This window comes from Zonotrichia leucophrys, chromosome 15 (genome assembly GCF_028769735.1).
Source record: "Zonotrichia leucophrys gambelii isolate GWCS_2022_RI chromosome 15, RI_Zleu_2.0, whole genome shotgun sequence".
Classification (NCBI taxonomy): domain Eukaryota; kingdom Metazoa; phylum Chordata; class Aves; order Passeriformes; family Passerellidae; genus Zonotrichia; species Zonotrichia leucophrys.
In genome coordinates this window covers 2,863,978-2,890,292 of record NC_088185.1, presented here as the reverse complement: position 1 = coordinate 2,890,292, position 26,315 = coordinate 2,863,978, and the positions used below count along the sequence as shown (strand labels likewise).

General features: G+C 46.3%; 2 protein-coding genes across 6 annotated transcripts; one reads left to right on the top strand and one right to left on the bottom strand.

Annotated features, from left to right (window-relative positions):
* Positions 1 to 4,997: 4,997 nt before the first annotated feature.
* RHOF (ras homolog family member F, filopodia associated) lies at positions 4,998 to 15,445 on the top strand. Of its 4 annotated transcripts, XR_010442113.1 has the most exons (6): positions 4,998 to 5,196; positions 5,345 to 5,432; positions 11,419 to 11,528; positions 12,244 to 12,378; positions 13,526 to 13,820; positions 14,455 to 14,588. XR_010442113.1 is itself a non-coding variant. In XM_064726633.1 (5 exons), the coding sequence occupies exons 1-5, from the start codon at positions 5,032 to 5,034 to the stop codon at positions 14,617 to 14,619; spliced, it is 663 nt and encodes a 220-aa protein (XP_064582703.1). In that variant the 5' UTR covers positions 4,998 to 5,031; the 3' UTR covers positions 14,620 to 15,445. The 4 variants fall into 4 exon arrangements, 3 of the variants coding, with proteins under 3 accessions (XP_064582703.1, XP_064582705.1, XP_064582704.1); XM_064726633.1 differs by lacking the exon at positions 13,526 to 13,820 and having other exon boundaries at positions 14,455 to 15,445; XM_064726635.1 differs by lacking the exon at positions 14,455 to 14,588 and having other exon boundaries at positions 12,645 to 14,425.
* Positions 15,446 to 16,686: 1,241 nt separating this feature from the next.
* On the bottom strand, positions 16,687 to 26,260 carry TMEM120B (transmembrane protein 120B). Of its 2 annotated transcripts, none has more exons than XM_064727057.1 (12): positions 26,133 to 26,260; positions 23,829 to 23,947; positions 22,728 to 22,844; positions 21,919 to 21,978; positions 21,261 to 21,356; positions 20,190 to 20,279; positions 19,676 to 19,741; positions 18,693 to 18,754; positions 18,350 to 18,442; positions 17,902 to 17,966; positions 17,678 to 17,746; positions 16,687 to 17,463 (listed from the first exon to the last, which is right to left on the bottom strand). In XM_064727057.1, the coding sequence occupies exons 1-12, from the start codon at positions 26,199 to 26,201 to the stop codon at positions 17,350 to 17,352; spliced, it is 1,020 nt and encodes a 339-aa protein (XP_064583127.1). In that variant the 5' UTR covers positions 26,202 to 26,260; the 3' UTR covers positions 16,687 to 17,349. The 2 variants fall into 2 exon arrangements, with proteins under 2 accessions (XP_064583127.1, XP_064583128.1); XM_064727058.1 differs by having other exon boundaries at positions 17,249 to 17,463; positions 17,674 to 17,746.
* Positions 26,261 to 26,315: the final 55 nt, after the last annotated feature.

The following is a 26,315-nucleotide window of genomic DNA, read 5'->3' as shown; positions in this document are numbered from 1 at the left end:
TTTGGGAATGAGAGAAGGGAAAAGAGATCTGAAGGAAGCAGATACTGCAGAGAGTGCTCCAATTTTGAAAAAAATAATATCTACATGCTTTCTGGGTTAGGTGGAATGTTGGGTAATGAAAACACAGGAAGGCCTAAGCCAGAGGGATTTTAGAGGTTGTACTAAAGGGATTGGTTGGATACTGGCTAAGAACACATTGTGTTGCAAGCAAAGCTGTTTGTAGCCCTTTTCCCTAAATTTCCCCAAATTACTTCCTGATGGGATGTGTTCTCTGCTGCAGGTCTGGATGCAGACGAGCATCTGATGGTGACTTATTTCACACAGATCTGTAGCAGAGCCCTGATCTCTGTCAGCCAGAGCAAGGCTGTGCCTCACTCCTGAACCCTCTGCTTCTGCCTGTTCCCATGGCAAACCAAGCCCAGCTCCCACGGCAAACACAACTGCAGATCTCACCTGAAATGAGGTGTTCTGGATCCCTCTCTCTGCACCAAACCCCAGATTGCCTTCCCAGCAGAGCAGGGGATGAGATCCAGCATTGCTGTGGTGACAAATTCCTGCCCGTGGCTCAGCACACCTGGGAGACACATCCCCAGATCCATGGGGGCAGAGCTGTGGAGGTGTTGGCAGACACTCACCTGTTCATTTCATGCTTTTCAGAGATCACTCATTGTGTTTGATGTTCCAGAAAAGCATAGGATGATCCTAACCTTTACCCATTTTTCACAACAGAATTTGGCTTGAAACTTCATGCTTTAGTGAGCAACAGAAACTTGAAACTGCCTCTAAGCACCTACTGTATCAGGATGAGATGTCACCACGATGATTTACTTCAGGTTTGTAAAATGGGGTGGTTTTCCCCCACAGCTGCAAAGCCAAGAACTCAGTTTCTAATGAAAGAAGAAATTCAAAACACAGCACGTTGGCCATGCATGTATCAGGTTGGCCCACACAGTTGGCAGCCCTGATTTAAAGAATACCAGAGAAAATAGCCAAGAAACAGTTTGTGTTCCCTATAAATAGCTGCTCACCAGGTAGTCATGAGTGTGTGGTTTATGAATAAAGTTTGTCCAAACCACTTTAGATTGCCTGAATATTCTCTGCCTGATTTTGCTGAGCTGTGTGTCTTAATTTGTCTCACACCTCCCCTTGCAGACCCTTGTCCTGTTTTCTTTCCCAACCCTCTGAACTCCCTGGTAGCATTTGGACAGATTTTACTTAGAGTTTATCCAAAGATTTCTGCACTGATTTAGTGCAGGGGCTACTTGAGCCAAGTGAAACAGGAACTATTTCTAAGGCATGAAAAGGCAGAAAGGAAATTTTGTTATTGAAATATAATTTTTCCATATTACTTATTAGTCTGGAAAGTTAATGCCTTTCTGGCAGCACTTCCCACTGGGAAAAAAAAAAAAAAAGGGTTCCTACTCAGCCAAACAACAATGTAATAATGTTTTAGGTTGGGTTAAACGTCTCAGGGATTGGCAGGTGTCACAGCCACCTTGCCTTCAGTGAAAAAGGCAATTGAGAGCCCTTATGGAACAAGGGATTTACATCAGTAGGAGCTACTACACAAAAAACCAGGCACATGGCAAGGTTTGAATAGATGGTGAATCATGTGGCCCAAGGGATTTTTCGGGGTGGGGGCACGTGTGTAAAATATCAGGCCATGAGGAGCAGATGGTTGAGCTCTGCATGTGTGAGAGGAACAGTGAGAAACGCTGCAGAAATGGAGATTGAGGAGCAGCTGAAAGTCAGGGACACTGGGGAGCTTTGATTTTGGAAATTGTGTGGAGGGTTTAGTGAGGGTCAGAGCAGTGTTGGCACTGTGAGCAAAAGCACAACTGAAAAACAATTGTGCTCATTTGTTCTGTAAACAGGAGGAATCACCTTGAGCAGTGTACACACCTGCTTTGTCATGGGCTTCTCTTCTCACACTGATTCTGTCTCCAGAACTTTGTGCTGTGTGCAGGGATAGTTCAGCCCTCCCACATCATAATTCCCCCTTCCTTCTGTGCCCTGTCCATGATAAATTCTGTGGGGCAGAAACTCCCTCAGTAAGAATCTGTGTGCACATGACAAGCAATTGTTGCCCTTTACAACATCTGAAATTTATCAGAGATTCGCCAGACTTACTTGGTAAATCCCATTCCTTAGGGTCTGTCTTTCCTACTGTGAATTTTTCAAGGCATTGCTCTTGCTCAGTACATGCTGGAGTGGGACTTCATAGCTGAAAACACAAATAATTAATGCCACTGATAATGTTAAAAATAAATATTTAAGGCTCTGTCTTGTTAGGCACTTTCTTAACTAAGTTTATGAATATTACCTTGGACATAAATGGGATTTGTTGTTATGTTGAAATCTTTGTAAACTGGGAAGAAAAAAATGAAGAGTATTTCAAAAACACAGTTCTGATGACAATAAGGAAGAACAGGTCCCCATTCTTGTCCAGTTTGTGTTACCAAATAAACCAACAATAGGAGTATGCAGCAGATGGTGTGTGCAAACAATATTGAACCTAATCTCTGAGTCTTTTTTGGGATGTTTCCATCACTAACCTGAATTAACCATCAATACTATTCAGAGTGTTAAAGCATCTTTTAAAAATCACAAACTCCCAGCAGTTTTCCTAAGCAGTGTGCCAACCTTTCACTCCTTCCTAACTTTTTCCTTGGTGATCATGGAACAACAAATTGGCACCAGGATTGGAGCAGGGATATTTTCCATTCCCCACTAATGCCCTGGCTTGGTTGTGCTCACTGAGAATCCCCACACACACATTGACCCCTGAGCTGCAGATGTGGAAGCTTTTGATGAAAGAACTTGTGCCAAAATCAACGTACAGGCCAAAACTGAACTAAAGGAGGACACTTGCAATTAGTAATGATCATATTTGAATTTCAGTAATAGAGGATTGAATCTTCTTCCACTTAAATCAGTGGCACAATTCCATTTTAGATTTTGCTTTTTTTGGAGTCAGCAAAACAGGCTCAGCTTTTGCCCAAACCCAAATGATATGCCTAAAGTACTGCATAGCTGCTAATTAAAATTAAGTACCTGAGACACTGAATGTTGTATTTCATCCATAATAAGTTGACTCATTACAAGTAGAACATCCATTACTTAAAAACAGACTTAGGAGTGTTTACAGTTGTATTTGTAATCTGCTTATTTTTTGTTGTTTCATCCCAAATCTAAAGGTGTACAAATCTAAAAGTTTCTTTAAATTTTATATAGAATGTACAAGGAGACAGAGCTGTGAGAAATGTAAAGATTGTTTTGTGAGACTTGGAAAAAAAACCCAAAAACAAAAAGAAAAAGCAAAACTTCACAAATTAATAATGAACCACAAAATACTTTTATCCCCCCCAAAATCCCCTTTTAATGGAAATAATTGACTTGAAAAAATCCCCCTGAATTCTTCAGTTACAGGATGACTGTTAACTCTAGCTGCTGATTGTATCATCCATAGTGTGATATTGGGTTTGAGCCAGGTCCAAATAAATCATTTCAGGATAAAACAAATTATTTCCTGGCCCATCCATTCCTGTGCCATTGGAATGCTCTCAGCCATTACACTGGACAGGAGCTGATGGCTTTTCCTGTGTTCCAGATAAGATTTATAAGCCTGTGGCTCATAAAGCATTTTTTGACAATTTCTATATGCTTGCATCCATTTTTTTCCATAGGAAAAGGGTGAATTTCAAATAGGTGTGAATTTAACCGCTTTTTTATTGTTATAATTTGAGTTATATGACACTGTGTTAAATATTACAGGTCCTTCTTCTTGTCTATTGCAGAAATATCCTTTTCTAGCTTTTTGTTCGCCCTGTGCACAAAGCAGGATCCTCCTTGCCCGAGTGCAGTGGTGTTTGTATTGGGTCTGGAGGCCATCTAGTGACACAACTGCGCAGGGGAAAATGAAAAGCCTTACTCGAATTGTGTTTTTTTTTTTTTTTCTTAGTTGAGTTAAACGGTCTTGCTACACCCCAGCATGTCCTTAGGGGTTTGTTGTTATTTCCACAAGTGGTATGAAAAAAAAAAGAGGAAATTTTTATTTCTTATAAACAAACTTACTTAGGATAGACTACAGTGCTAATTCCTGCCAGGAAAGAAATGTGGGGGTTTTTTTGTGCTGAATGGCCGTGGATTTGCACCTGAGCAGGTCTGGCCAAAACTCAGTGTCACTCCCCTGACCTGTGCATTGGAACCAAACATAATCCAGCAGTTATGATCCCCTTCCAGAGCCAAACATACCCAACTGTGTGATCCCCTGTGATCCATGGTACCAAAAACACCACATGGAAGCCTGGGGCCACCACATCCCTGCAATTAAAATGAGAAATTCCAGTTATTTTCATCGCAGCTCACCTTGGATGGTGAGCAGATGACGAGCAGAGCTGTCGGTTCTTTCCCAAGCAATAAATCAGTGGAAAGTAAGCAGTGAGTCACTGGCAGTGCCAGCACCACGGTGCCTTTCGGGGGTGCCTCGGGGGTCTCTGCCCACCCTCACCGTGCCCGGCCCCGCTCGCACACCGGGGCTGAGCTGCAGCGCTCCCTCAGCGCCGGCCCCTTGGCGGGATCCAGCGCGGCGCTGGACGGGCTCCCTGTGGGAGCAAATGGAACGGGAATGAATAAATAAATAAATGGGGATGGCGTGTGTGGCTGGAAGGGCAAAGGGACGCGGCACGATGGTCCCGGGGGATGGAGCCTCGAGGGCTGCCCGGCGGCCTGAGGGGGATGGAGCCTCGAGGGCGGGCGGAGCAGCCCCGGCGGCCCTGAGGGGCCTTCCCGCCGTGACCCCGAGCAGCCGCAGCCTGCGGGCGGCCGCGGGCCGGCGATGAGGCCGCGGCTCCGGGAGAGGCTCCCCCAGTGTCCGGGGGGGCCCGGGCGGGGCCCTGCGGCACCTGAGGCGGCGGCGCGGCCAATCCCCGGCGGGGCGCGGGCGGCTCTGCCCGCCCCGGGCGCGCAGGGCGAGCGGAGCCGCGTCCCGGCCGCGCTGCGCCCTCAGCGGGCCCGCTCCGCTCCCGCTCCATGGACGCGGCCAACGGGGCCGTGCCCGAGGGCGCGGCGGAGCAGCCCCGCGGCCCCGCGGCCGCCCCGTCGGGCAGGAAGGAGGTGAAGGTGGTGATCGTGGGCGACGGAGGCTGCGGGAAGACGTCGCTGCTGATGGTGTACGCCAAGGGCTCCTTCCCCGAGGTGAGGGGCTGCCTCCCCCGCGGGGCTGGGGGCCGCAGCCGGGGCCGGCCCCAGCGCTTGGGCCCCGCCAGCACCGCTTCTCACAATCACTGAGTCCGCTGAGGCTGGAAAAGGCCTCTGAGATCATCGAGATCCTTCTCCTTTGCAGCAATACGCGCCCTCTGTTTTTGAGAAGTACACGACGAGTGTGACGGTGGGGAAGAAGGAGGTCACCCTGAACCTGTACGACACCGCAGGTAAGGGGCTCCACTTTGCTGCGAGGGCAGCGCCTGTGCGGCCACTGCCAGGGCAGCACTCGGGGACATTGGCCTGGGACTGAGCCCAAACCCGGCCCAGCCTTTCGTAACTTCAGGCAAATAAGCAGAAATTGTAAAGTGTTGCTCTTGTGAGCGCACGCAACCCCCAGTTTCTGTTCCAGCAGATTTTTCAGTGTCAGCTTAAATCAGCCCGATATTTGAAGTCTGTAAAGCTGGACAGGTTTTCAAATTTCTTCTCTACCAGCATAATTTCACCATAGCATTGCAGGTAAAACTGCCAGAGAGGAAAGTACAAACAAACCAACCACCACTACCTGTTGCATATCAATGTGCCTTTCAGAAAAAAAGGAATTGATTGTCTAATGGCAATTCTGGTCATCAACTCATTCATTATCTTAACAACCTAATTAATTCCGAAACATCAAATAGCAGCCATATCTGGAAGTATTAAAACCCAATTCCCAGATGCAAAGCATAATACAATCAACCAGGAAAACATTTTAATCTGCTGCCATGTGTGATTGAATAGGGAAGGAGAAAAAGGCTGGTTTGTGTTCAAAATCAAAAGGCCATGGCAGTAAAAGTTATTTGAAAATGCTGATAGTTGTTCAGGTTCGTTTGAAGAACTTGTGAAATGGTTTGTGTTCAACTTCACTCAAAGTTCCCAGACTCTGTTACCCAGCTGCTTTCCTAAATGAACCCTAAAATTGACACGTGCTGGGTTTCAGCTCAGTGTAAATCATCTGTTTCAGTTCAAGCCTGTGGAGTTGTTCCAAATTTACACCAGGACAAATAAGAACCAAATGCAGTCCAGTCATTTTTATAGTAATAAAACACACTTACCTTCTTGTATACTGCAAGTGATAGCTGAAAACATAATTTAAAGGGCTTTTAATCTAAAAGTGAATTTCACTGCTAACTTTTACTACAGTGTAGTAAGATCCTGAGCACCCAATTTGTCAATGTGTCTTCTTGGGTCAGTGTTACTGTTCCAAGTCCATTTAGTTGGGATAACATACCTTTTACTGGATGGCAAGGGGTTTGGGTCTAAGAGGAAAAGAGAAGGATTGGAATCTGGTGTGAGCAACCAAAGAGGAATTTCCTTAATACAGGGTGTTGGCACCAAGAACCTGCCACTGCACTCATGATTTTTATATTTGTTTGCTGTCAGTGTGGATTTTTTGCCTGCCACATAGTTCTTAGCTCTCATTTAAAATCCCCGTGCCACACATTCCAGCATTTGCCTTTGGAGTCTGTTGCAGGCTGTGAGGAGCAGGGGCTGGATGCAGAGGTGGCAGCAGGCTGGGCAGGGGCAGCAGTGCAGCACTGAGCTCTCCTGAGCCTGGCAGGGCTGCACAGCCCCTCGTGTCCCAAAACTCATCTCTGCACCAGCCCTGCAGCCCCCAGCAGCCCAGGCACTGCTCACTGCAGCACCAGGGCAGCTTGGGTGGGAAGGGACCTTTAAAATGAACAAGGACATCTTTAACTAGATCAGGTTGCTCAGGGCCTTTCCCAAGCTGACCTTGGATGTTTTCATGGATAGAGCAGCCACAGCTTCTCTGGGCAGCCTGTGCCTCATTGTGAAAAAATTCTCCTTTGTCTCTATTGCAAATCTGCCCTCTGATAGCTTCAAACTGTTACCCCACTTCCTGTAATTTCCCTGTTTATGCATATAACTCTTAGTGTGTCCCCTGCACATTGAATTCACAGCTGTAAAAACTGATTTGGACTAAAGCACTGCTCCCCTGGAGAACAGTGGGGGGTATTTTGTGCCTTGTGAGACACCTTGGGAAGTGGAGCTGCCATGGTTGGTGTGAAAGAGCAATTGCTTTCCTTCTCTCTTCTGGGAACCTCGAAACCCAACATTTTTCACCTCCCAAAACAGCACCATGGCCACAAGGCTACAAGTTTCTTGAGGCTGTTGACACTTGTCTCCTCCCTTCCTGTTAAATTTCTTCTGCTTTCCATAAAACACAGCAAGAAAGAAAGCAGGGAGATTGTCACCTGGATTAAGACATTTCATTGTGAGGGGGGAAACCTGAATTTTGGTTCTGTTTCAAAGCTGCTTACATAGTTTTATGTAACATATCTATAAACTCTGTCAAACTCTAATTCAAGCAGCTTTTCAGCCTCTTTCTGTAACTGGAAGTTTTGCTAGAGGAAGGACTCACTTGAGTACGGATTTTAATCTCATCCTGTTTTCAGTAGTACAAAACTGATGTTGAGTTCCTTAAGGGTTAGACCAGGACCAAGAATTGTGTATTTTTAGGATCTTGCTTGGAGCAACAGTAAGTAGAGCTGGGTGTGCTTCAGCATCTTGGAAAGGTAAAGGACAGGTTCAGCTCCATGGGCTGTTCAAAGTTGGAAGGATTCTTTGTATTGTCGAGTCCTGTGCAGCTCAAACATTTGATCTTGTCCTACTTACTGAGGGAGGAGGACACAAACAAAAAGCTTAAGAAACAAGCATTTCAAGATATAAAAGGTATTCTTTTCTTGACAAGAATTTTGGTAAGAAATGAACTTAATGGATTAGCCTAAAATGTACCAGAAAAATAAGTTTTGGTGAGTATTTTGTACTGTGGTACTGTGTCTTCCTCCTCAAACACTTCTTGCTGTTGCAGGAAGTTGGTGGTGCACATTTGCAATGTGTAAAGGCTTTGTAACGTCACTTGTCTGTCTGCAAGCAGCCTTTGCAGCTGCTTTTTCAATGAGAAGTTTCCACTTCCAGCTGTGCTTGGCAGAGGCACAGGCACTGGGAGGAAAATGAACTCTGTGGTTTTGCCATGCCAAGGGGGCAGTGTCGGTGCCCCAGGCGCAGTTCAGACACAGGCTCAATTCCTGGTGCAGCAGTTTCTCAGAGCAGAGAGCAGAGCACTGCTGGGCTGGGGAGGAAGCAATGCCTCATCATTGTGGGTGCTTGCTCTGCCTGACAGGAAGCACATGCAAGGCCTCCAGAGAGGTTTTTCAGGTCTCTGATGACAGAAGCACAAGGTCTTCAGAGAAATTTTAAAAGCCAGAATTCTTGAATGCGAGAATAATTTCTCATAACTTTGACAGGAAGTCATGCCTGAGTAAGACAAAACCCTAATTTTTTAATTGATGTGTGCCCCTCCTCCTGCCCCACGTGTCCTCTTCTATCAGTTTTCTTCCTGCCAAGAATGTCTATTTCCTAATTTGTTTTAAACTGAATAGGGAAAAAACATAACTGGCAAGCAGCTCACAGGCTGGCGCTTCTTTGGTGGTGCATGGGCAGAGGGGTGAGGAGGAGCAGACAGATGTGAACATGTACATGAGACTGAGACCTGTGGTTTCACTTCTGCTCACCCTCAGCCACCAGCAGAGCTCCCTCCCCAGCACAGGGCCTGCCTGCAGCCATGTGGTTACACAGCATCTCCCAGAGGCACGCAGGACTGGGAGCTTGGCGGAGAATTAGCAAATTTTAGGTGAATTCAGTTGGGTGGAGTTTTTTTCTTTAAAAAAACTTGAAGTCTCTGGTGGTGCAATGAATCAAGGAAGACAGAGGGGTCACAGATGGGCTCACACACAGGCAGATACTTAACCAACTCCTCCACAGCATGTTTTATTTTTAACTGGGGAAAGAAAAGAGCTACCTGTGTTTGGGGAAGCACACACAGGGCTTTGCATAGAAATTCAGTTACTGCTTAGGTTCACCTCTGTTCCTCCTTTTTAAAACTCTTAGTAAAAATACTCAAATCTCTGCCAAATTAGCTCTGACCACAGACTGAGCAGCTTTACAGAGAAAAAAACTCTCCCAGGCCCTTTCTTGCATTTCAGCAGCAGCACTTGAGGACAGGGGGTGAAGGGGATTGTTTTCAGAGAGGGAGATGTCTATGTTTAGATACAGCCTGATCTGGGTCCCGTTACATCCTCAGCAGCTGAGGAGCTGCACTGAGCTTCTAAAGAGCAGCTTCCCCCTCCTTCCCCGGGAGTGCTGCAACCACCCAGCTGTAACACAGCTTAAGCAATTGCCTTCTCACCTTCCCCTTCTGCTCTCTGCACCCCACCCTGTCCTGCACTCTGTAGCCAACATTCCAAATGCACACAGAGCCGTGTTTTACACAGCATTTTCTCAGGCATTTACTGTTTGCTTTAAAACCCATAACTGCAAATGGATTTGAAGATGAAGGAGCAGTTCACCAGGGCATAGCTATGGTTTTTGACCTGCAATACAACATACTGTGTCACGTAATTACAGACACTTTTTCTGTTATTCCATCCAGGAGGGTGTGAATTTAGAGGTTTGTTCAGATTCCAAGCAAATAAACATGTTTCTCCCTAAGGGACAGCCCTGTCTGCCTCACCAATTGCCAACAACAACTCAGAGGACCTTTTAATTTTACAAGTTATGTTGTTAGAAACTCAGTTCAACAAGGAAAACTTTACACAGAAGTAGAGGAAGTTAGGAGGGAAAAAAAAGTTTGGCACCTCATGTATTTAATGCATTTAAGGGATTATCTCAGCAACAAAATGGCAAATGGGTTACAAACAAGTAGATGGTTTGGGAGAATAAGAAGGGATAAGCAGTACAATCTTTGCTCTGAATGTTTATACAACATGGATAATTTTGTCCATTGTGCATTATTTCTGGATTAAACCCTGAGATATCAATCCCTCTTTGTTCTGCACCTCCCCACAGAGCCCATGGCTGTTGTGGAAGCTCAGATACAAAATGGTCCAAGTCCAAGATTCCCATTGGACAAACATCTCAGGCAAACTGAGTAATGGCTTATCCAGCAGGGATTGCCTTGGAATAAAAGTTATCTCAACCAATCATTTAAATTAAGGAAGGGAGAAAAATATTGTAGTATTATTGGCCTTCTAGTATCTGCAGTTCCTCAGACTGGAGGCAAAAATGTTGGCAAGTGATGAGTACATGACTTTGGACTGAGAGCAGGAATCGTTGCTGTAAAGTTGGGGCACACTGAAATTTTCTGCATTCCTTCATTTGAAATATCAACATGAAGATTTGAGATGTGGAACTTCCCTGCAGGGCAGTTTCTGATCTGAGTGTGGATTGTGGTGATGGTGGGAAGGACCAGCAATCCCAGTTCTCCTTGTGGAAATTCAGTACATCACAGACACGTGTCTGATTCCAGCATTCAGATGACAAATACACCTTCTAAAGACTGCTTGAATCATGCTTTCTTCCTTATTAAATTAAAAAGATTGGGTTTTTTTCCTGAGCTGCCAGCTGTATCTGGGAATTGCTGCTTTCTCAAACTTAATCTCAGAGCAAGACACCTTCAGCCCCTGGCACGGTGATTACTGTAAGGGGAAGAGCACAGGTCTGAAGCAAATCAGCTTCCTCTTGTCACATCACGTGCTAGAATATCCCTAATCAGAAGGATGACAAATCCCCTGCTTTTCCAGAATTCAGCAGAATTCCCTCAGATCTGCTGGGGAGTCCTGCTTCAAAGGCCAGTTAAGCCTGGCTCATGCTGCAGCATGCCTTGTACAATCCTGTGTGTAATCACTGCTTCCTCTCAGCTCACCAGGCTGGGAAAAGCAGGTTTGCCACCAAGGTTTCTACTTCACCATTCCTGTCTAGGAAATACAGTGTTTCTTCTCCTCACAGCATCACATGTGCAAATGATTATGGGGACTGCCACTGTCAAACTGAAAATATTTAATAATAATTGTCATATTCCTCTTGATGACTTTATTTTTGAGCAGCAACTTGGCAGTCAGTGTTTAGAGCTGCTTCTAAGTCCTCAGCAAGTGGACAAAGCAGGTTTTTATTAAAACCTGCCAAGGATGTGTTCTGTATTCGAAACCATCCCTTTTGTCAGTGAGGGGGAATCCCCTGTACTCAAGGGAAGGAATTTTACAAGTATGAAATTATAGTACCATTGTTGTTGATCTCCAGAATGTGTCTGTACACATCCCCATTGTTTGCTTGCTCAGGACAGAGATTTCTTCACCCAAACCATGCTGTGTGTTTCAGGGCAGGAGGACTACGACCGGCTGCGGCCCCTTTCCTACCAGAACACCAACGTGGTGTTAATTTGTTACGATGTCATGAACCCCACCAGCTATGATAATGTAGCAGCCAAGGTAAGAGGCTTCCAAATGAATTACACATGCCTGATATATGACAAGATGTCAGATTAGAAATGCTGGTGCTTTTAGTGTCCTGTACCCTGGGTGTGTGGGTGCCCAGATCACTCATCCTGCACTGAGCTGCAGGGCACAGACCTTAGACCTGGGCTCGCCTCTCCATGGCTCCTAAGTGCTCAGAACTGGGGTTGACTCTCACTAAAAAGATCAAACACCAGCAATTAAATCACCTCTGTATCTGCAGCAATGTCACACAACCAACATTGCACATCTTAGAGGCAAGACTACTTCCATCACGTGTGTATTTATTTGCAGGGGAGAGATGAGAGCAACCACTTCTCTGTGCTGGGATTTTGTAACATTCCAAAGCATTCTTGGACATAGCACCAGGAAAACAAAGCAAGGCTTAGTCCAAATTCTGTTTTGAAATGTGACTTTAGAAGAGCTCCTCAGAATTTAGACAGATGGTAAATAAACATTTTGGCATAGAGACAGATGCCACTATGTTTTTATAAAGCAGCTGACTTTGGGTAGGACTTTTAAACATTTCTGGGTTGTAAATAGTGCATGTTGAGCACCCTCCCACTAGACTAACTCCAAAACTCTAAAATTGCAACTTATATTAAATACTGCTTGGCTGTATTGTTTCGATTTCAGGAAACAAACAACAAAATAAAAACCAGATGTAAAAGTTTTGTTTTGCTGCCCGCAGTGGTACCCTGAGGTGAATCACTTCTGCCGGGGCGTGCCGCTGGTGCTGATCGGCTGCAAGACTGACCTGCGCAAGGACAAGGAGCAGCTGCGCCGCCTCAGGGCTGCCAGGCAGGAGCCCATCACCTACAGCCAGGTAAAGCTCACTGCTTCTGCACTGCTGGCAGCAGATAAAGCACCTCATGGCACTGCTCCTCACAGCTGTGATCACAGACGCTGCAAAATCAGGTGATCCAGATCAAGAAATGGTTGGCAGCACTAACAGAGTTTTCTGAAAGTTGTTTTTGGAAATAGTCAAATCACCACCCGTTTTTAGTGCCAAAGTAAAGAGAAATATGAGCAATTTTAAAGGACACAACTATCTGCCTTCTATGCTAACGACATTTCATTCTTCTTTCACAGCTGGGTTGTTACTGTCACAAGTTTGTAAGCCTTAACAAGTTTGTTGGACTTCCTTCATAATTGTTATCAGCCTACACTGCAGCCATCACTGGTGCTTTGATCAGTACTGTGATAAAGATTGGAGATGTTAGGAAACCCATTCCAGTATGACCGTTCTGGAATAAATGTGTTTTGCAAATCCCACTTCAAAATAAATCCTTTCAAGGCCAATAGCAAGAACATCTGCAAGGTTTCTCTGACATGAGAGACTGTTCTTTGTAGTCTCTAAAGTAATCTTAGGAAAACTACATATTATCATTATCTCTAAGTATTTTGAAGCAGTTAGATTAATGAGTAGTGTTATGTCACTGGCATAGCTGTCCTAGGCACAGGAGAAACAGTGATGGAACAGCTTGTCCCATGTCACACAGGACCTGTCTGCTCTGGTCCTCCACTTTTTCTTTTTCTTTTTTCTAAACTACAAAGCCATCCTTCTCCTCTCACCTCAGAGCAAGAACAGCAGCTTTCAAACTGAGCCACACGTCCAGGGAACAGGGTCAAGTGCACGGTGACCTTGAGTGAATCACCACTTCTAAACAGCAGGAAAATAAACTGCAACTGCATCACCACAAAACCATGCTGGGCCTTTTAGTTTGTCTCCCTTGCATGCAAGATGAGGTCCCAGCCTGTCACTGTGAACAGTTGCAGATTGTCCCTTGTTTTCATGAATAAATCCCTTCATCATCCTCACATGAGAGGTTCCAGGCAAGCAACAGACACTTCTGGCCAGTCTGCTGAGGCCTCATGCAGTTAAACTCAAGGGCTGACACGTTACACAAACTTTGTCTCCTATGTGAGCCCTCCCAGTTGGTTTTTCCTCCCTCAAATATGCTCTACCTCAGTTTTTTACAGCTGATGGCACCTTGGGCACCTTGGTGATGCTTCCCATGCCAGGCACAGGGGATCTGAACAGTATCTGCCACCACTGCAGCTTGCAAACAACTGGAAGGAGACAAACTGCTTAAATATGAAGAAACACCCTCCCCTCCAACAAAAGCCCAAGTGACCCCACTCCCAGAGATGACAATGAATAATTGCAGAGTCTGTGAGCCATGGGTTGCAGACCTGGAATTCACAGTAAAAGGCCCACAAGTCAAACTTGGGGCTGGCTCTGCAGGGACAATAAAAGGATCACAAGTAAGAAATCACTGTGCTTTGTCTGTAGTGATTCCACACAACCAGCATTGCATGGAAATATTTCAGATTCAAGCATGTTCCCATTGCATGGCTGAGAAATGCAGGCACCCCTTTGTTTTTGTGAGGATTTTGGCTGAGCCCTTGTGATGCTTCAGAGCAGAAGTCAAGGTTCCTGCATGTGCACCAGCAAAACAAGGCAAGGCATCAGTGCAGATTCTGTCCTTGCATGTGACATTCATTCCTAAAGGTGACAGCACAGAATAGTTAAGGTCAGGCCTGAAAAAAATACCACCATGAAGACATCTTATCCTCACTTAAACACCTACCTCAGCATTTAGTGTAAAGAAATTCAATACTGAGAATATTTTTGTGCTATCAGGACTGTGCATCTCAAGAGTCTCTAATGCTCTGAACTCTTAGGCCAGGCTTTGTTTCAGCAGAGTGGAAAAACACCAAGTTTATTTACAGTGCTTCAGTTTATTACCAATGCCACTCACACTCTAGCACTGCTCTCAGAGGCAGCTGCTTTCTTCAGGATTGCAAAGATGTACAAATTATTTCCCTTTCTTCCCAACTCACCTTCCTTCACTCATCACCAAAATTACATCTTTTCTTACCTTTCTGTTCTTTCCAGGGTGAGGCAGCTTGCAAGGAGATTAATGCACAAATTTACCTGGAATGCTCAGCAAAATGTCGTGAGAACATAGAAAATGTTTTTAAAGAAGCCACAACCATTGCACTGAGTGCCATGAAGAAAGCCAAGGGCCACAGGAAACGGAAAGTGTGCTCAGTGTTATGATCTGGACTGCACGAGAGCCAAGTGATTCAGATTTTGTACAAGTTTCACTTTAAAAACTTTTTTGAAAACATGTTTGTATTCCTAGGATAATTTTTATTTTGAAATTTTAATTATTTTTAGTATTTTTGCACTTTTGTTATGCTGTTCTCACGGAATTTTCAAAGCTGTTTATCACAGTTAACTCATGCTGTGTGCCTTCACCCATCTGGCTTTTGCTTCTAAGTGTGAACAACTCACTATTTAAACTGCAATGAACAGCAACTGCTACTATAGAACTTAGTGTTGGAGTTTTTCTTCCTCTGCAAAATAATTGTGGCATGTTAGAGCTACAATTTACTGCCCTTTTCCAGTAGAAAACTCACATTTTTCAGCAGCAATGTTAAAGCAGCTTATCAGGCAGAAGAAGAGACAGAAGAAGTTCTGTATTAACATTTTCAAGTTAATTTCTTGGTGGCAATGGCAGGAGTTGGCCTCAAGCTGCCCCCTGAGTGCCCATGGAACATCCACCACCCCCTCTGCAGACCTGCACCTCAGAGTTCTTCAAGGCCTGCTGCTGGAATGGAAAGTGGAAATACATTTAGCAGTGGAAATACATCAGTTGCTCCAATTAAATAATGGAGTGTCATGGGAAACAGTTAATTTACAGCACTCAAATTTAGAAGTACTCCAAGCAGCTACTACATGCAATGTTAAGTCAATCTTGTGATAAACATTTACAGCCTATTTAATACAAGACAGATGTAAATCGTGGTGCACGCTGGAGGAAAAATTCATTCACTTGTGAAATCATCTCTGCTGGTACAAATTAAAATTTTCCCTTTTGTGATGAAGGTGTCAGTTGTCTAAGGATCAGGGAGGCTCCCACTGCACCCCCTGGTCCATGTGCCTCCTATCTCCTGGTTCTCACTGAGATCTCAGACTGCAGGAACAATCAATCCTTGGTTTGCACTCATCAAAAACCAAACCTGAGGGGGGAAATGAGGTTCCTGCAGTACAGCTGTTGCTGAAAGCTTTCTGTGTAAGGCAAACTGTACATGATCAGCTGGTGCAAACCTGTTTTGGAGCAAGCCACCATTATTATTTTACATGCAGGTAAACAGGTCTTGACCCTTGAAAAATATTTATTTTTTTCCTAACTTGTTTTGATTTAATTAAGATTTTTGAATACTTACAAGCCTAAAACAGGAAATTAAATTGATTGGAAGTTTGTACACATCCTTGACTATAGAAAAACCTTGAAGAATTGTGCAGCCTTTTCTGCACTTGTCACTAAAAGAACCACCCCTCACCTCACTCAGTACAAAACTGAAACACCAACGTTCAGGAAGTGACCCATTCACCATCAGCTCCCCAGTGGAAATCTCTCTGGCTTTTTTAATCTGAGTTTCTCAGATTGCAGAACTCATGTTACTCATCCCTGCAGAACGAGGTTCCAGTTTGCTCTCAACAGACAATAATTTAGATCTCATAAACTGAGAGTTCGAGTAAAACAAAAAACCTTACAGGGCGTGTAAAAGACAGCAAAACACAGCCCAACTGGTGTGAAAACTGTTGAAATCATGCAAATTGCAGTTTATTGTTCATGCCCACAGGACACTGACACAGCAAAGGGAATTTTGCTAGCTTGAGCAACAGGAGTGATGACTCCATCTCAAGGCTGTGGTGCATTGTCTGTGCCCTGGTGAGCACCCTCTGGGGAGGAGGGCACTGTTTGCCACTCACACTGCCACAGGATGTGCCCAGGTTGGGCTTTGTGCTGCCTTTCACTGCTGGGAAAGGCACAGTGCTGCAGCTGCCTGAGGAGGTACAGAAGTTACAGCACCCAAAGAAGGGTGTTCCAATGCGTGACTGCAAATTCAAGCAGCACAAGGACTTTAGCAGGGTAGCAGTCAGTGTTTGTCCCCTGCCATCCCCTTGACCCAGCATTTCCCTTCTCTTCATTATTGGTACAAGTGCAGCATCTAAAGGAAGTATTTAATATTTGAGCTGAGCCTGTCCTCCCCTTTCCAGAACCTCAAAAACCAACCCAAGGGCCATGTGCTTGTAACTAAAAAAGGGCAGAGGCAGTTGCATATTGAATGGTTTATTTTAGGTTCTTTCAGGCCTGGACAAATGACCTGGTCTCCCTGGAAAAGGGCTAGCAGACTTCCCTGCCATTTAAAAACTGCTTTTGTTCACATGATTTTGTTTTCAAATGAGGAATTCCTCTTATTTAAATAGCTTTTTAGAAGTGTATATAGCAGCAGTATGGTACAAAGATGAGTATTTTCTTTTCACAGTACACACAGGTTAGTATTGCCACTGAGAATATGCCTTGAAAAACAGCATTCATTCTGTATTACTGATCCACCCAGAGTGTTCATAAACCTCAATAAATTCAATACCCAGAATTTAAATAATAAAACTGCAAAGTGTCAGGTATCATTCCAGAATTGGAATTACAGTAGGTCCCACATTTCCCCCAACGCTGGCGCTTGGCCAGGCAGGTGCATGCTGCTCTATATACAGAACAAAAACCCCCAGAAGCAAATACATTTTATATTAAATATACATAAATAGCAGGAGTGTGACTGGAGAGCCATGCTTGCATTAATACTGAGTCTGTGCTGGCAGAGTCCTTTACCAGACACAGGGACAGGCGAGTCCTGAGCCCACCCATGGCCTGGCTGGGGCTGGGCAGGGTCTGTCCCACACCCAGCCCTGCTGGATGCACACTGGGAACAGGGGCAGTCACAGCTTCTTCACCTTGTCTTTGTTCTTCTGCAGCTTAGTGTGCACCACCTTGAGAGTAGTGAGGAAATTCCCAAGGAACAGCAGCAGGAATGTGAAAGCCAACACAAAAACCTGAAAGGGAAGAGGAAGCAGCGTTTATTACCTTGTGATATTACAACATGGATTATATTCAGCACTGCTGGGCTCTACCAGACACAGAACAGGCTCTGTGCTGCATTATCCTGAGATATTTAAATGCAGTCAGATGCCCAAATATCTTTCAGGATGTGGTCAAGCACCCCCTCTGCCCTGCTCTGTGCTTCTTCTGAGCAGAGCCAACACACACCTGCCATTCTTTGCATTCCTTGTGCCTTGACAATCTGAAAAGAGTGATTGCATTGTATAGCTGCCAGAACTGCAGAGGGGAAAAGAAAAAAGGCAATTTGATTATGAGCAAAAAGAATTAAGCCTTGGAAACGTTTGTCATGGCTGTGTGTGATCCAAAGCACCTCTGGGTGGTGCAGCAGCAGACACTGCACCACAGAGGGAGGAGGGGATCTCCCAACTTACATGCCCAAAGAACAAGAAGGGAAGGAGAAAGGTCAGCCCCCGCCACATCCAGGACTGGAATCCTTCTGGAAAAGGTTGACAGAAGAGGCAGAATGTGAGCACAGAAGAGCCAGGACTGAACCTGCAGCTCCTCCCACCCAGATCACCATCATAAGGGCTATTCCTGTCAAGTGAAAAGATTTGTTTGCAATTGGGGTAGTTAGAGGAGGATAAAGTTAGGGATGACCAAAACCTCCATCTTAGTCTCCTCAAATGCTGACAAAGATCAGATTCCTCTGCTCCTGACCTACAGGACCTGAGGAGGGGGATAAAAGTCTCACTGCCCATCCTGCCTTGGGACGCAGGCAGCCAGGCAGGGGACAGCTCTGCCATGGGGGGCACACAGCCCTCTCCCTCCCTGTCACTGCACCCCAAACCTGTGCAAAGAAAGCACAGCAGGACAGCTCACCTACTGTAAGGTCCAAGTGGTTTCTCTCCCCCAAAGCCCGGAGCCTGTAGAGGCAGCCCCTTTGGTAATAATACTGCAAGAACTGAACACAGCCTGGAGAAGGAGAGAGAAAACATCACTCCATTGGTTATTCAGAAATATGGTAAGTATCAAACTACTTTAATCATCTTTAATCCAACAGCATTTAATTATTGCTTATATTTCTAGATTGCATATTTGTACACTATCTTTATATTCCTACAGTTTAACATTCCAGTATTTACCAAATGAAAGTGTTTTCTTTTAAGCACATATGACACAAAATGACTTTACCCCCTGAATTAGCAAGGTAAGATATACTCACTCTGAAATATTGAAAATGCTAAAAATTGACTGCGAAACATCTGATACATGAGTCCATCGGGCCTGGAAGAGAACATGGGGAGTTCCATTAATCTGCTAAAAGCATCCAATGCATCCAGCCCTTCCCCTTCTCCACCAGGCCTGATGCCATTAGCAAACAAACCAGCAGCTGGTGCCCAGCCCATTCCACCCACTGGGAGCCCTGAGAGGTGCTACAGCCACAGGAAGTGCTCTCATTGATTAGGTTTCCCCTCTCTAACAAGGATAAATGCTGTGCCCTCTCATCCTTTATCAGTTTTCTCCAGGCAGCAAAACCGTTCAGCATCGTCTGCATGGAGAATCCCAGCACTGCAACAGGGGGTGGTTGTGCTGCTTATCCTGAGGGCAGTTCAGGATAGATGGAGGGCAAGGACTGCCTGCTCCAGCCACTGTCAGCCCCTTACAGATTCAGGGCAGAAGCTTCTGTTGTTTTAAAACAATTTTTAATCATTAACTCATCAGTTCATGCCCAAGTTGAGACAGGCTGCACAGGGGGTGCATCTTGGGTTGTCTGACCACCACGCATTGCTAGGGGGTAACTTGAATTTTTGGCTTTTAACTCTCTAATCAAGGCTCAGTAAAGGCACCAAACATCCATTTTGTGGTGTCCTTCCTCTATAGCAAAGTGCTGCTTGTTTCCTTAAGTACAGAGACAGAAACTGGGAGACTTGCAGAGATTTTGCTATCACCAGCCCTACTACTGCCCTACAGCCACAGGGTTTGCATTTCTTTCCTTTTTTTTTTTTAACCAGCAATGTAAATACAAACTTACAGTGTTGTATTTATCATTGAAAACATCTGTAACATCAAACAAATATTAAGGCTGACACGCTGCCATATGTCCTGTGGCCACAGCTTCATGGTCACACTGGATTTAAATGCCCAGATGATGTAAACACCATGAAACAGGCCTGAAGCACCTCGAGCAGGCAGGAGCAGACTCACCACGTTAACATCACTCCAGACAGGAACGTGGAAACGTAGTGATGAGACACCCACCAGCCTTTGATCCTGAGCAGTAAAAAACATGGCAGTTAGACAAGAAACATGGATTTCAGCATTAAGTCCAGCCTTACAGGCAAAAAATGATCCAAAAATGGGAAAAAAGCAGATGTTCCAAATCAAGCACAAGGGATGCTGAGGCATTTCCAACCAAAGAAGTGTGACCTCTAGCACAGGGCAGCACACACACCCCAGACCATCTACAGCCTACAGCTACCAAACCCAGCCAGCACCTTGCACAATAACTTGGGGACTCTCAGGAACTGCAGCTGCTCTCTCCCCAAACCTCAGGTGCCCTTGGAAGTGACCAGGGAGGAGGAGAGAGACAGAGACTCTGCAGAGAGGCCATCAGCATCTTGGATTTGCTGGGCTTCAGTGCCAGGCTGAATCCCCTTTTGCTGCCTGGTTCTCCCTAAGGACATTCCGTGCTTTCATGGTTGTGCAGGGGGCACTGTACCTTGAGCCATTGCTAATGAGAATGCTCTCCCGTATCGTCAGCGTGCAGTAATACCACACCAACAGAAAGTTAAACACTTCATCTGTCACCCTGGTAAACACAAAAAACACACAGTAAAAAACCCTCTTGTTAATTATAAAGACGCATTTATAAAACCACGATTTTTCCTAGATGAAAACCTGCCCAAGTGAGGATATAGACACAAAGTCCCATCCTGAACATCTGTAACCCACAGGCAGCACAGCACACACGGCCAGCACTGCCAGGCTCCAGCCCCTTCTACCCCGGGATCCAACCCTGCAGATCCTGAGCTGATAAGCAGGTATGCAGGGATGACATTAAGTGCTGCTCAAGGAGAGAAAGCACCACAGAAGCAGCAGATGATCCAATTTAGAGAGGCCTGTCCAGGCTAATTCAATGAGGAGATTCCATGAGATCTATATCAATCCAATCAACTAAAAGAATGGAAGAGCATTATGCTCTGGAGCAAAACACCAAAACTTTATTTTGCCATTTGCAAACTCCTGAAGCCAAGGGGACTTGGGGCAGCATCACCCCTGGTACAATCCCGCATTCATTCAGACACACAGAGTGGAAGTGCGTGGCTCCAACACCTTCCTGGTTTTTAAGCAAAATGATAATGGAAGCTTGTTGGTGCTCAGACACTTTATCACAACCTAGAGGTAATGTTTCAAGTCTGATTATTTCACACAAATTCTTTTTTGTTGCTTTTGTTACCCAGAGCTGCAGCACAGTGTTGGTCTCTGCCTGAGACAGCCCACACGTACAACCAGCAGTTTGTTCCCAATGACAGCACGATGCCAGAATAACAACATCAATTTTTAGCATCATCAGGAAACGTGATGTTGGACTTTCCTTTTAAAAAGGAAAAACAACTGGCTAAAATACAACTCCTGCCAGAGTTGAAGAAGAGCAGGTGTCCTGCTGCCCAACTGCTCAAAGCCTAAACAGCACCTGAGCTGTCTCACTGTCCTTAACAGGACGTAAGATAAGTCAAACCCAGCACAATTTTATGCAAAACACTTGATAAGAAATAAAAATGTATCTTACCTGTAGTGGAGAAAACACCTGCAGGCAACAGCCCCCAGTAACAAGATTATTGTCAGATAAAGTTTGAACTTCTCATACTCGTCCTTGTATGCAAACCTGGAAGGAAACAGGTGCCAGTTGTGGACACAAAGAGATGTTTGACTGGAATGTGGCTTCACCTTTTCATGCCACATACAAAGCCAAATACCAAGCCCAGAGACAGAGGTTTTGCTGAAACCCTTAGAAAAGCAGTGGAGAGTGGTGAAAGGCAGTGTTCTGCCTGCAGGGAGGGTCTGTCTCAGCTGCAACACAATGCCCTAAGTCCATCAGAGCTGGTTTCTGGGATGGCATGACAAGATTTTAAAAATACATATATATCTCCATTTTCTGGAGCACTGTATGCCTAGATGTCCCAGCACCATTTTTCAGCACAGAAAAAACTCCAAACACTTTTACAATTAAGGCTACAGGCTGAGCTGGGCTTAAAAGCAAGTGATAAATTGAATTAATTGGAGGTACAGAAGATGTCAGCTTATCCCCATGTCATAGTCCAGTCACCCACCCTCAACATTTCACTCATCAGGTCTAAGAGGAACCCATTCCCTCTCTGGGTTCCAGCCCACACCCACAGCTGGCCCCAGAGAATCCCAAACTCACACACGTGGGGAGGCTCACTCACTTTGCCTGGTTGCTCAGGAGAGTGACATTCACATTTCCCAGCACCAGATTTAAGTACAGGCTGGAAGACAAAAGCCAAGAGCAGACCCAAGTAAGTTGTTTTATTTGAACACCACAGGATGATCTAGAGAGAGGTGATGAGACAGTGGCTCTGCCAAAGCCACATTTGCTGGACATTTTTAGTTAATACAAACTGGAGAGAAAGACCACAGAAAAGGCTTTACACATGGAAATATTGGTCAGCATTTCCCAGAAGTTACTGAAAAGCCTCATTTTCCTGGTCCCTTTTTTGCACTACAGTCTAAGGGCAATATATGCAGTGTGCACTGGCCAAACCCAAACACAGGGAGGATTTGGAAGAAAAGTTTATGTTAGAAACTTCTGAGGGGTTGCAGCATCACAAAGTCCTTGAAAACTGACATAATTCTGTCCTAGCAACCCCGCTTGAAGGAAAAGTTAAATTGGTTTAAAAAATATTATTAAAAAAAGAGAAAAGTCTTGCTCTGATTCAGCCCTCAAAAAAATTAGCCCAGGAAAACATCAGTGTGGAACAGTGAACTGCACAATCCCTTGCCAGTGCAGGTTACTGTCATTTTAACAGAAAACCTGCACTGCCCACACACATTTACATCCACTCCCAGCTAATGAATTCTGTGTACAACTGACACAGCAGCTCAGCAAGAGATTTATGACTAATCCAATTTTACATGTCTTTCTTCAACCTTTTCCTTCGGGAACAAAGAGCTTTTCTGTGAGCATTTAAAATCCAAAATTCCTGGAGCACACAAGCCTCCCTGGTGGAGCACATACCCGTTCCTCTTGGGCAGGTAGGCTTCCATGTCAAAGAAGGCATTCTGCCTCTCCTTGATCTGGCTGCTGATCTCCTGAATGAGAGCAAACTCCTCAGGACTCGCTCTGGGCTTGCACCTGCAAGAACACAGAAACAAGATATTCCTGTTCGTGTTTTCACCTCCTTTTTATTTGAAGGAAAATAATGTCATAAAATCCAGGCTGTTAAAAAGCTGGCTCTGGGAATTGATGCTTTGCTCCTTTATTTCTGAGGAACCATTTGGCTTATCACGACTTTATTTCACTGCCAGGTTTATGCTGCTGTAGGTTACTTCAAGCAGCTGGTTTATAAATCAGCTTCTCTTTCCATCAGCTCAGTGACAGGATTGCATGGGAATATTTTGTTTTTCTGAAGGAATTCTCTCCACCCTGGGAACTCTGTGTGTGGTTTCAGGCACTGCCCTTGCAGAAGCTGCAGCTCTTCAGGTATGAAGTATTTCAGGACCTAACAGGACACAGAGCTGATGATTTACTGACAAACTGTGGTTTTAGTAATTAATGTTAACCAGGGAGCAGTGAGCAGCAGAGCCAGCAGCCTGTGGTGTCAGAGGTGCTGCACACAAGGAATTCAGCCCATGGCTCCTGGGATCAGCCAGGCAGCCAGAGACAGTTCCCTCCTGTAAATCCGCCCAGGAGCAAGTCACACCTTCAGGTTCAAGGGCTGATGCTGCTCTTCCAGTGCAGTTACAGAGCAAAGCATTGCTCACCTGGCACAGCCAAAAGCTGCACAGCCCTGCAATGCACAGCAAGCACTGCAAGCAAGAAACCCACAGCAGCTCCCTTAAATGTCTTTATTTACAGGGCTCCCTCTCTCATGCAGTAATGAACAATTACTTGGCTGTAATATGGAACAACTTTAGCACTGCAATATAGATTGTCTAGTAAAAGACAATCCAAGCATTTCAGCCCTTGGGAAGGAGAACTATTCCATCCCATCCCACCCCATCCCATCCCATCCCATCCCATCCCATCCCATCCCATCCCATCCCATCCCATCCCATCCCATCCCATCCCATCCCATCCCATCCCATCCCATCCCTGCCTCCTCCACCCTCCCGTTACCGCTGCAGGCTGTGCTTCAGGTCCCTCAGTGTCTTCTTCTGCCGCTGTATGGAGCTGCTGCAGGCTGTCTGCAAGCTGGTGACTTCTTCCAGTTTCTGCCTGTAAACTTTGTGTGTTTCCTGCAGGAGAAGAGGAGGTGGTTGGTAGGAAGAGCCCTCCTAGGTTATTCATGGCATTTGGCCCTCACCTCCAAGGGAAACCAGGAAAATCCTGGTTTTATGGGATACAACAGGCACCCCTTTAACAAGCAAGGAGGGGAAGATGCCAAACCAGCACAGCTACAATAAGGCTTAAATGGACACTGATGAAATTCCCTGCAAGAGGAAAAGCATCCTCTACACTCATCTCATTGCCTCTTTAAAGAGCTTTCCCACTCAGGAGCTTCTCACTGCCATCCCACCCTGCAATGAAGCCCCTAATCCTTGAATCCCCTAATCCTCCATTTGATCCTGATCCATGCCCATCAAATGGTGGCTAAATCACAGAGCAGGCACTCCAATTTCACAGCCAGATTAAATCTTGGAGAAAATAAAGGAGGACCTAACAGAGTGGGGGAGGGAAGGGAAAGACACAGCACCAGGCATAAATCCATGGCTGAGGGTTTAGGCACCTCTGGCCATCACTGCCATCCCAACCCCACAGATATTCAAGCAACCTACAGCCTCATATTCTGGTTTAAAGAGCTGAACTGATGTCCCTGCCTGTGGCCTCAGATGCTCCCTGGGAGGAACTGCTTTATCACAGCTCATTGGTCCCCTGAAGCCCCCAATTAGTGCTCAGCCATAACGAGGACACGCTCACCAACTGCAAACCCATTGAGAGGAAACTCTGCTCTCACCCCTCCCTGCCCTTAGCTCTGCTTTTCCACCCTTTGCAAGGATTTCACCCTTTCCCCATGAGGGAGGTCTCAGGAAGGGCTCTCCAAGCACCAAGCAATGACCTCTGAGCCAATTTGAAGACCTATAATAAATTGGAAAACAGAGTTTGGAGAGTTGGTGCCAAGAGAGTGTGGGTTACACGACTGCTTCACCTACCAACACCACGGACCACAGGAAATTCCCACTGCTCTTCCCAGAGCACAAACATGGTGGTGAAACCACACAATCCAAACCTTTGCTCTCCTCCTTGCTAGGACCCACCTGGTAGCTGTTCTTTATTTACAAGAACATCCAAAACAAGCTCCAGTGTCTGATGTAAAGACCTTCATAACCAAACTAACCCCGTACAGGCACTGCAGCTCTCACTGAGGCTCATTTGGTTTAGCTGAGCACACCTCTACAGCACTAATCCTCACACCTCGACCACCAGCAGCTGCCACCCCACCAAAAAGTGTTTCTACTTTCCTTTTCCAGGTGGGGAAACTGAGGCAGGGACAATCAATCACTGACATTTACTGTGGTTTAGGTCAGACTAAGGCAGGGAGTTTGTCGAGAAGGTGCACACAGGAAACAAGTGACCAAAAAACCACTCCAGATGGGCTCCCCCAGCACCCAACCCTCGTTTCTGCTAACAGGAGTACAACCTGAACTGAGTTTTAATTAAGAAACAAGCTAAATGTGGAGATCACACTTTTTTTTTGCATGCACGTTCTGTTTAACAGTCTAAAAGAGGCTAAAACAGCCTCCAGAGTGAGAACAGCCTGTCGTACTTTAAAACCGGCTTTAAGATTTTAAGCACGTGTATAGGTGCAGCACTGATAACAAGCAGGGAAGGAAAGGAAGGTTTCTGGAGGTCAGAGCATCTTGTAGAACAGCTCTTGGCCCCCACTCCGAGACCTTTCTGCCCCTCAATGCACTTTTGCAAGATGGAAAAACAGCGCTTGGACCCGGCGTATCCCACCAAAGGAGATCAGACCCGGCCAGGAGCTGCCGGCGGGACAGGCGCTGCCCGCGCTGCTCTTTGCAGCACAACCGCGCCGCGTCCCCTTCTCCCATCCTGCCTCCAGCAGCGGGAACCGCGGCACCGCATCGCGGTGCATCCTCGGAGGGATCGGGGGCACGGCCGGGGCTCGGAGAAGCGGGGCCCGGGCTGTGTGCGGGGCCGTGCAGGGAGGGATGCTCGGGATCCCCGCTCCGGGCGGGCACCCCGCGGCCGCGGCGAGGGCTGGGGGAGCCCGCCCGCACCTCCGGCCCCGGGGATGCGGCCGGCCGTGGGGAGCCCCGGTCCCGCTCCTACCGGGCGGGGCGAGCCGGGGCCGGCCCCGCATCGCGATGCGAAGCAGAACCGGCAAGGGCAGCACGGGGGAAGCCGCGTCCGCGCAGGCGGGGGAAGCACCGCGATGCCCCGCGGGGCCCCGCCGCTCACCTGGAGCTGCCGGAACTCCTCCTCCAGCTCCCGCCACTCGCCGAGGCTCCGCTCCAGCTGCTCCCGCATGGCCGCGGGGCCGCGCCCGCTCCCCGGGCCCCGGCGCGCGCCCGCCGCCCGCACCCCCGGGCCCGCGCGCCGCGTGCGCCGCTGACGTCATCGCGCGCGGTCATGGGCGCGGCC

Bases quoted from the DNA above. Each gene is read 5' to 3' on its own strand.
- RHOF (XM_064726633.1), top strand. From the start codon at position 5,032: ATGGACGCGGCCAACGGGGCCGTGCCCGAGGGCGCGGCGGAGCAGCCC. The intron at 5,433-11,418 runs GTAAGGGGCTCC...TGTGTGTTTCAG, and splicing joins GAACCTGTACGACACCGCAG to GGCAGGAGGACTACGACCGG. The intron at 11,529-12,243 runs GTAAGAGGCTTC...TGCTGCCCGCAG, and splicing joins ATGATAATGTAGCAGCCAAG to TGGTACCCTGAGGTGAATCA.
- TMEM120B (XM_064727057.1), bottom strand. From the start codon at position 26,201: ATGCGGGAGCAGCTGGAGCGGAGCCTCGGCGAGTGGCGGGAGCTGGAG. The intron at 20,280-21,260 runs GTAAGATACATT...TGTGTTTACCAG, and splicing joins AGGTGTTTTCTCCACTACAG to GGTGACAGATGAAGTGTTTA. The intron at 18,755-19,675 runs GTGAGTCTGCTC...GTTCTCTTCCAG, and splicing joins TCTGGAGTGATGTTAACGTG to GCCCGATGGACTCATGTATC.